Below are 10,000 nucleotides of genomic sequence, written 5' to 3'. Positions count from 1 at the left end.
CACATAATGAAATACTGTACACACTGTTTGCGTGGTATATGCAATTGTGAGAAGCACTAACTAGTGATTAAGGGCACTTGAGCGAATTTAATCGTACCTGTAGAATCGTTCCACAGTTCACTGAATTACCGTGGTGGCAAGATTGGTATTGTTATTACAGTCATTGTGACTCCAAATGAGGAGGTTGTGCAATAATACGGACGCTTTCCTGCTGTGGAATCCCCATAATAACCCTTGCTGATGAGTTTCCGCCTTGATTGCGTCACATATCGCTGGCTGCAACACGCCACTTGTGAAAGTGACGTTCAGAATGTCGATATACGTTTGGCATTTGATATCAGCATGTACTGAGACTCATGGGCGAGCTTTTTTTTGCTCAAAATAGCAGTCACTGAAAAAAAAAAACCGCAGTACTTAGGATCATCTTCCATGCATTACCTTGATGAAACGAGATGGAATAGAGGTGTTATAGCCACTAACCATTCAATCTGCCTGGTAAACAGTATTTTCACTTAAGCTGCTAGATTAAACAAGAAATTGTGCAGTCCTATAACATTTGATTTTTAGAACCATTATGATAACAAAATACTGTTCGTGTACACTACATGATGTTCACGTTAAAAACAAAAACAAATGTCAGTTGTACAAATGTTCTTCTTCTCAAAGACACTGCGTGGTTTTTATCAACTACTTTACCCATTCTCGTGCTGTAGTTCTTTATTTACAGCTGTATCCTTGAACATGGCTATTCTCACCTTCTTATGAGCACGACGATGCCGGAGAGGGCGACGAATATCTGCATTTCGCAAGATATGTACCACAGTGGACGGTAGCACTGCCATGAAATGAAAAGAGAGAATAAAGCGGTACGAATGAATTACCTGCAGCGACGAATAAGAAAAGAAAACATGGCAAGTCCCTCCATCATAACAATCGGTGTAACACGAAAGTGAAGGGTATCTACAGAGAAGTGGCATACTTTATGTAGAAATTATGAGAGTTTATACAGCGTCTATTGGTGTATGGAAGCTACTCTCTTAAAAAAAGTTGATAAAAAGGTAGCAACTGCAAGCAAATAGGTACTAAATGCAGCGCTTGCATTGCTTGAACCATTACTAACCTTTTGCTACCCGTTTACTACCTATGTTAGCACACAGATTGTAAGTGGAATCAAATAGACAGTAACTACACCCTTTACTAACTTCCTTGCACCGTGACTAACCTTTCGCTAACAGGCCGTGAACTATCTAATTTAAAATAGATGGTAACACTTATTTTATTAGGTTACTACTATTAGTGAAATCGTCTCAACGTATCATCTTTATCATGAAAACTGACACAGGAGATATCAATAGATGATGAAAAGATTCTTTTTAAAATTGCGCAACCGAAATATGTAGGCATAGTACTGCCATTTTCAAAACGCAGAAGTACAAGCTAATGAACAATAAGGAAGTTCTGCACGCGTTTTAGTGGAGTATTACACCCAACTTAACAGGTGAGAAACAGTATACGGTTATGCAGAGTTAGCACCTTGGTGATTAGTTCACGTCGTATAAGCACGCGATAACATGTACCATGGCCGCTGGATGAAATCGCACTTTGATCAAGCGACCGTGCATGTACGTGGGTGACCCCTTTGGTGTGCACTTATAGTTTTCATAATCAAATTAGAAAAAAATATATGCGCCAAGAGTCAGACTTTTCAGTCGTTAGTAGTTATAAGCTATTCGCCTTGCCGCTTGTGGTGCAATGAATTAGGTCGAGCGACGTATCACCGGCACGTAAAGCAGTGTTCGCCGCCGGCAGTAGTAAGTTTGCGTGCGCTTCTCCAATATACTGTTCGTCGTCGTAATGAAAATACATTGCGGATCACAATTATTTCTTGAATATTGGTACCGCGCGACACGGTTTCAAGCAGAAGACGAACTGCTTCTCCGTCCCCTTCGTTTTTCTGAGGCTCGACATACAGCTTACAATAACATACACGAGCATTTTTTGGTTTCTTGAACGCGCGTGTTCTTAGCAGCCGACTATAGTCGGCTCTCAAGGAGCGGCTTCGTACAGCGCCATTCGCTGTTCTGCATTTCCTGGTAAGTGAAAGGAAAAACAAACACGCGAAGCGGCAATAATGAGTCCTTGGATCACTGATGCACACATCGGTGCACGTGGCTGCCTGGCCTGCGAAAACGCCGCGACAGGAAAGAGAAGATCGTCATCATGTAAGCCGTGTGCTTCAAGGACAGCAGCACCCCGCCATAGAGGAAGACAAGACAAGAAACTGATGGGGTGTTCTAACACATTGGTTGGGAACACACCGCACTGATACGAAACTGCTAGCGCTACACGTGCAGAGTTGTCTTAGAAAAAAAAAAAAACTCCATGACCTCACTTCCCGCTGATCGTAACCGACAAACGCGACACATTCGTCGAAACACGAAATAATCGAGCCAGACAGTACGTGCATGATGTGATTGTAAATTTCTTATTGTACAGCACTGTGGTGTCACTTTTTTTGTGCGAACCACAATACTGCACAACATGCCTGACTACACGACTTTATCCATAAGACCTGATGTGAGTAATCCCATATTGTATGTTTTATGCTTGCTAGTGCTGACTCTTCTTGTATTTTTACCTGCAACAGTAGCAAAATAATTTTTAGTACTGAACTTCACCTTAATATGTGATCTGCTACATGCTGCTCATGCATATTGTGTAATGAAACTAGTTCGGAAATTTTCTTTCATACGGTCTCAGTCAAACACGATGCAATAGCGCGCTACAAGGACATTGCCGGGAAGGAGGTTAGAAGAAACGCTTTGCCGTTTAAAGCGAAGCCAACTCACGTTCGAACGCGCCGTTATAAAGCTAGATTAAAAAAAAGAGACTAAAGTGCTTTTTGTGAGAAAGGCATTAAAAAAAAACGGCAGATAATGCTTTTTTAATCTCATAATATGTACCTAGAAGCAATCTAAGGCGCTAACCTCCACAAAGCTCCGAACTTTGAGGACAGCAAGAGAAAGGTGAACATGCGATGGAGATCGGTAAGTGACTTTTGGAGGATTGATGGCGGTATTGTAGGCAGGAAAGACAAACGAAATGGCATGGCATACAAATTGACACTACCGTGAAACTAACCAAGCTAAGGCATCAGCTGACATTTCTTTTTCTATAGAAAAATTGACTTACTTCAGCTAGGTAATGCATTAAGCATAAACGAAAACTAAGCATAGTAGTCGACGGATCATCGCACTTTTTTTAGAGCAAACGGCCATTGCATTAATACATTTATTCAGGAAGGTAAAAGCAAGGGCACATGACCAGACATACAGATGAACGGTACAGTTCTAGTACACTGTATGAACGGGGAGGATTCAGGGTGGTGACCAGGACAGTGCTAAGGTGACTGCATTGGACAGCGCTAAGGTGACTGCAGATGGAAGTCATTGGGACTCCTTTTGATTGCCCCTTCTTTATGCAAGAGAGTCAACCATGAAATGAGAAAGCCTAAGGTTATATTCGCGCGTCAACTGTGCGAGGTCTCAGCCAGCACAGGAAGGCAAATCGCCTACGATTACGACGGCATACACACTCCAGGTCGCGAATACGGAAGACCTTGGCCGCTACGTGGGCAATCGCTTTTCGTGTGTAGGCAATTTGTAACGCTGACTAAACGACGAGCGGGTGCCGGGCCTACAGTGTAGGTGTGCCATATTCCGAGCGCGTTTGACTCGTTCGCACGGTTCCGCGACTTGTCGGTGTAACAGGCGAAACGATATTTTCGAAAATTTCCGTACTAATCCCATACTCTTTTTGACGCGCCAGTCCACGAGGTATCGCTGTAAAACAAAGACAGAAGTTCGGGCTGTCAAGGTGGATGGACGTGTTTTTTGAGCGCTCCGGATCAACTGCGCAGATAAGTGTTTTTGCATGTTTTGAGCTTGTCTTTATAATTATAAGGCAGCGGTTGAAATCTTCGTAGCACTTATTTTATGGTACGGCTTTTTCGGGGGCCAGTCACCAGGTATTTATTAGTTAGTGTGGGTGTGTGTGTTTGAATTTTTTTGTTGCTGTTTTTTTTCTTTTGCCACCCCGTGGGGGAGGTGCGCGTACATTGAACACGCAAATTTTTGTAGTAGAGCTTAGACTTTCTTTTTTTTTCTCGTAGTGCAGGGCTCGAGTTTACGAGTTTAGTAATTATCGAGTATAGGGACAATTGGTGTCAGAAAAGCATGGTTAAAAAGACCGTAAAGTGTTCAGGATGCGGAGTGGGTTTGAAAGTGGACCCAAGCGTAGAAGCGGATGGAGAAGAGGCTGACGCGAAGTGTAGGCAATGTGAGGTCGAGGAAAAAATGGAGAAAATGATGGTTGCCCAGAGTGAACTGCTGATGAGAATCGCCGAGCTCGAGTCTGCGTTGGCGACAGAGCAAGAGAAAACGAGGGCAATGGGAGAAAGACTGAAGTCCGCCGAGGAAGCGCTAGCGAAGCTGAACAAAGAAGCGACCTACCGAGAGAACAGTATGGAACCGGCAACCAGAACGGTGGAGAAGGAAAAGCAAGCAAGCTTGGAAAAAACAGGTTTAGCCGGTTCAACTGTCGCAAGGCCCAGCTTCAGCGAGGTAGTGGTGGGGCAGGGAGGGAACAAAGCAGCCGGCGTCACAGGTGCAAGTAGCCCCCAGGTGCAGAACGCTCCACCGGAAAAGTCACAGCATGTGATAATCGCCGGAGACTCAAATTTAAATCGATGCACAGAAGCCATCAAAGAGAGGGTAAGAGGTGACAAGAGGGTTGCAGTAGGGGCGTTCCCAGGACGCAAGCTGGAAGCAGTCATGAAGCAAGCGAGCGCAAAGCTCAAAACGACAGCTGATAGACGAAACCTCGTGATAATTTCAGGGGGTTTAAACGATGTCCTAAATGAAGATGCAGCAGGACTAGCAGCCACACTGGCGAAAGGCGTCGATGACATGCGCGCCACTTCTCCTAAGGTGCAGGTAGTGATATGCACGATACCGGAGGTACCGGTGCGTGATAACAGCCTGCAAAGAGCGGTGGTCAACGCAAACCAAGAGATATGGCGGATGAGTCGAGAGAAAGGCTTTGAGGTGGTGGAAATAAACAGAGAGGTGCATAGGTGGGGGGGTTTTCAACGAGACAGAATTCACTTCGATGGGCGGCTAGGTCATGAGGTGGGTTGGCGACTTGCAGGACGCGCAGTAGCTTTTTTGGGGGGCAAGCGAGCCCTTCGGGGTGCAGGATAGCTAGTAACGGGGAAAACAACCAGGGAGACTCTTCGACAGGTAGTTTGGACAGATACGATTCCAAAGTGGCACCAATATCTAAGATAGGTAGAGTCCGGGGCATAAATAGACGTAGCCACGAGCGCCGAGCCAATTCAGACATAGGGTATATTAACATGCAGGGTGGTAGAAACAGGCTGAAGTGAGAGGAGATAGAAGAACAGCTAAGGGAAGAGAGGCCGATGGTATACGGTTTTGTAGAAACACATCTCAGGGACATGGAACAACCTCCGAACAATCCGGACTACGCGTGGGAATATTGTAATAGAACAGAAGGCAGCAGAAAGGGAGGTGGTATTGGGGCATTCATTCATAAAAGTACAGACTGGCAAAGGGTCAAGCAGGAGTGCAAGGAACATTTATGGCTAAAAGGGAAAGTGGCAGGTCAAATGACACTCCTTGGTTTCGTGTACTTGTGGACGGGAGCAAAGGCCAGAGAGGAAAACCAGGTAATGGTAGAGTGTATATCAAAGGACATTCAGGAGTTAGGAAGAGAGTGCGAGATAATTATACTAGGAGACATGAATGCGCACATAGAAGATATAGATGGGTATACCGATCCGACAGGCAAAATGATCATGGATATGTGTGAAAGGCTTAATTTGATCAATTGCAACAGTACCGAGAAGTGTGAAGGGCAAATAACATGGGAGGTAGGAAGACTTCAGTCGACGATAGATTATGCACTGATGTCACATAGGATGTATGATAAGCTCAGGGGAATGCACATAGATGAAGGTGGCTCCAGAAGTCTGGGTAGCGATCACAAACGTATCAAGCTAAGTTTTGGAAGAGCAGTGAAAGTGGGAAGGAGACAAGATGAGCAACTACAGGAAAATTTTTATCCAGAAAGGCAAATTGAAATAGCCACTAGACAAATTGAGAAAGTAATCACGGAGGATAATAAGACAGTGTGGACATACACGAATCTAATTAGACTCTTTGAGCTAGAGCTTGCTAAGACGCGTGGCAAGTCACCCCGGAAAAGAAGACACAAACCCAAAAGTTGGTGGGATGAGGAAGTTAAGAGAGCCATAGCAAAACGTCAGGAAGCCTCTAGGGAACACAGACATGCTAAGCAGCGGGGTGAACCGACAGATGATGTTGAAAGAAAATGGGCAACCTTTCTAAGCTGTAGAAGGGATGCATCCCTTTGATCAATGAAAAGATTAGAAGGAAGGGAGCTCAGTGGCTGGCAGAAGTACATAAAAAAGATAGAAAGGCAGCTGCGAAATTTTGGAACCATCTAAACTCCCTAAGAAATGAGACGAGCCTAGAGCAGAGTTTTATAACTACAGCCCAAGGTGCTAGGCTAGAAGGGGACGAAGCTATTGAATATATAAGAACAAGGGTGACAGAAAAATTTCAACAAAGAAGTACTTTATGCACCACAATAGACAAGGACGATTCAAGTGGTGCAATGGCTCCATTTTCACAACAAGAGTGGGAAAGGGCTGAGAAAAGGGTTCCTAGTAGTACATCAACAGGCCCAGATGGCATTCCAATTAGGCTGATAAAGACATTAGGTCCGAAGTCTAAGCAGGCTTTGAGAGAGGCAGTGAGCACAATAATAATCGATGGTGAAGTTCCCGATGAATGGAAACTTAGCAGGATGAGCATGATCTATAAAGGAAAGGGGGACAAAGCTGACGTAAACAACTACCGTCCTATAACAGTGACATCAGTGGTCTACAGGCTGGCGATGCAGATTATAAAGGAAAGACTGCAGGCGTGGATAGAGGATGAGGGGGTGCTGGGGGAACTGCAGAATGGGTTTCGGAAACACAGGAGGTTGGAAGACAATCTGTTCTCACTGACGCAGTGCATCGAAATAGCAGAAAAGGAACACAGGCCCCTGTGGCTAGCATTTTTGGATATCAAGGGAGCGTACGATAGCGTGGTTCAAGAGGAATTGTGGGGAATACTGGACACACTAGGCGTGGAACATGTAGTCACTAATCTTTTAAAGGGTATCTATAAAGGTAACAAGGTAGTTATAAAGTGGGAAAAACAGGTATCCAAGCCTGCAGAGGTAAAACGGGGGCTTAGGCAGGGGTGCCCCCTGTCACCCTTATTATTCATGATGTACCTACAAGGATTAGAGGCAAAATTAGAGGGAAGTGGACTGGGCTTCAACCTCTCTTTAGTCAAACAAGGAAAACTTATTGACCAGGCACTACCAGCATTAATGTACGCAGATGATATAGTGCTAATGGCCAACAACAAGGAAGATTTGCAAAGATTGATGGACATCTGCGGTAATGAGGGAGATAGGTTAGATTTTAGATTCAGTAAGGAAAAATCAGCAGTCATGATTCTCAATGACAACGAAAGTAGTGAGCTTAGAATACAGGAGGTCACGCTAGAGATAACAGATAAATACAAATATCTGGGCGTATGGATAAGCAATGGGACCGAGTATCTGAGGGAACACGAAATATACGTGATGACTAAAGGTAACAGGAATACAGCAGTCATGAAAAATAGGGCACTGTGGAATTACAATAAGTATGATGTTGTGAGAGGAATATGGAAAGGGGTCATGGTTCCTGGGCTGACGTTCGGCAATGCGGTCTTGTGCATGAGATCAGAAGTTCAAGCAAGATTAGAAATTAAGCAACGTGGAATAGGTAGGCTTGCTTTAGGAGCTCACGGGAATACACCAAATCAGGGAGTACAAGGTGATATGGGATGGACATCATTTGAGGGCAGGGAAGCTAGCAGCAAGATAAAATTTGAGAAGCGATTGAGAGAAATGGGGGAAGAGCGTTGGGCTAGGAAGGTTTTCAGCTACTTGTACATGAAGAATGTCGATACAAAATGGAGGAAGCGAACCAGGAAGTTGACTGGTAAATACTTAGAAAACAGCAGGTGGCCAAACCAAAAAGAACTATCGGTTAAGAAGAAAGTGAAGGAAACGGAGACTGACATGTGGAGAATGGGAATGATTGAGAAGTCCGCACTAGAGATCTATCGAACTTTTAAGCAGGAAATTGCCAAGGAAAGGATCTACGATAATACTCGGGGTAGTTCTCTACTGTTTGAGGCCAGGACGGGAGTACTGCGAACCAAGACATATCGGGCCAAATACGAAGGGGTAGACACAGTATGCAGTGCGTGTGGAGAGGAAGAAGAAACTGCCGAACACTTGATAATGTTCTGTAAAGGGCTTCACCCTATAGTTCAGGATGATGGTGCAGAGTTTTTCAAAGCACTGGGATTTAGGGACAGCGAGGGCAAAATAGACTTTAAGCGGGTAGACTTAACTAAAAGGAGGTTATCTGATTGGTGGCTAAAGTCAAGGCACGAGTGAAAATTAAACCCTTCACTGCGAAGTACGAATCCTCAACTTCATTATTTAAAGGAAAAAAAAAGATAAATGTAATGGTTAGTTCACTAAGTATTATGGCTAGGTGGCGTTAGCTGCCGCCCGATCTAAAGGGTACAGCCACATCCATCCATCCATCCATCCATCCAGAAGAACAATACAAAACAAAATGCTACCTGAACGAACGTCAGTTGAACGAACCATTCAGTTGCACGCACTTTTTTTCGAATCCCAATCTCCCGACAAAGTGCCGTTTGACCCAGTGTGTTTATATCGACGAAGTATTGTGCGGAGCGTATTTCAGTTCTACAAACATATTTTATGACACCACCCAATGGCACCCACATCATAATTACCACAAGTGCAACCGCACTTTCACTACAGCGTACGTTTGTCGTGCTCTTGGCGATAAGGTCCGCCTCACGGCGCTTCGGATTTAGAGGACCATGTCGGCTGTAACTCTCGCGTTGAAACATGCGCCACCCTGTCTACAGAAGAGAAGGTAGCGAGCGTCCTGCTCCAGGAAGAAGAGGACGAGAAAGGAGTGGTAGAGTAAGGAGGGAATCAATGTTGAAGGCGCTCGGCTGCTGGCCTGAAGGTAGGTCGAGGGTACAATCCCGGCCACCGCAGTCACATTTCTGTGGAGGTCAAATGGTTGGGGCTCGAGTACTGTGCGGTGTCAGTGCAAGTCAAAGAACATACGGTTGAAATTGACGTATACCTCTCCTACGGTGTCTCATAAGCATATCATGATTTTGGGACGTAATGTCCTACATATTGTTATTATTAAAGACTCAACTACGACATCGCTCGCAATACAATAGTGGCTCAAAAAAGTGCTTACAGGTTATGTATTCCAACTGAGGGAATACTTTGTTGCTTACAAACAAACAAATAATTGCCAACAAGATGCAGAGAACGTAGCTGCCGGCAGGGCCATAGCTAGGAGGTAGCTGGAGGGGTTCTGAAACCCCCCAGAATTTTTTAGCACTTTAACTTTTCTGGTGGTACAATAGTATATACACGTACTGACATCGACTAGCAGCTGCCAAAGTTTGGCGTTCAGCTCATCAACATCCCCGCGAAAAAAATTCCTGCGCGCAGCTCGGGATTTCTCAAAGCACTAACACTAGCTGCTGGTACACGTGCCCCCTGGCACCTGCTGTCAAGTTTTCTGTCCCTATTCGCGATATGCCTGGAGCGAAGCCAGCGACTGGTTAACTCTTTCACGGTACACTTGACCTTGTGAACACTCTTGATATGAACGCCTCTTCCGGTGATCTCGTGTTAGGTTCTTTATATAATTATAGTCACGTGCAACGTGGTTAGGTAACAAACATCACCCAGTTTAACCAGTGGCATAGTGAACTAG

At 44.8% G+C, this 10,000-nt stretch overlaps 1 protein-coding gene across 1 annotated transcript in view; it reads right to left on the bottom strand.

Moving 5' to 3' along the window:
- The window catches only part of LOC119170644 (nose resistant to fluoxetine protein 6), an 87,138-nt gene that overhangs the window by 10,071 nt on the left and 67,067 nt on the right, over window positions 1–10,000 (bottom strand). Inside the window, exon 11 of the mRNA XM_075890471.1 lies at window positions 756–835. Coding sequence (XP_075746586.1) covers window positions 756–835 — 80 coding nt within the window. The remainder of the gene's footprint in view (window positions 1–755; window positions 836–10,000) is intronic.

The sequence above is a fragment of the Rhipicephalus microplus genome, chromosome 3, assembly GCF_043290135.1.
Source record: "Rhipicephalus microplus isolate Deutch F79 chromosome 3, USDA_Rmic, whole genome shotgun sequence".
In the NCBI taxonomy this organism is placed as follows: Eukaryota; Metazoa; Arthropoda; class Arachnida; order Ixodida; family Ixodidae; genus Rhipicephalus; species Rhipicephalus microplus.
This window is presented reverse-complemented; position numbering and strand designations above follow the sequence as displayed.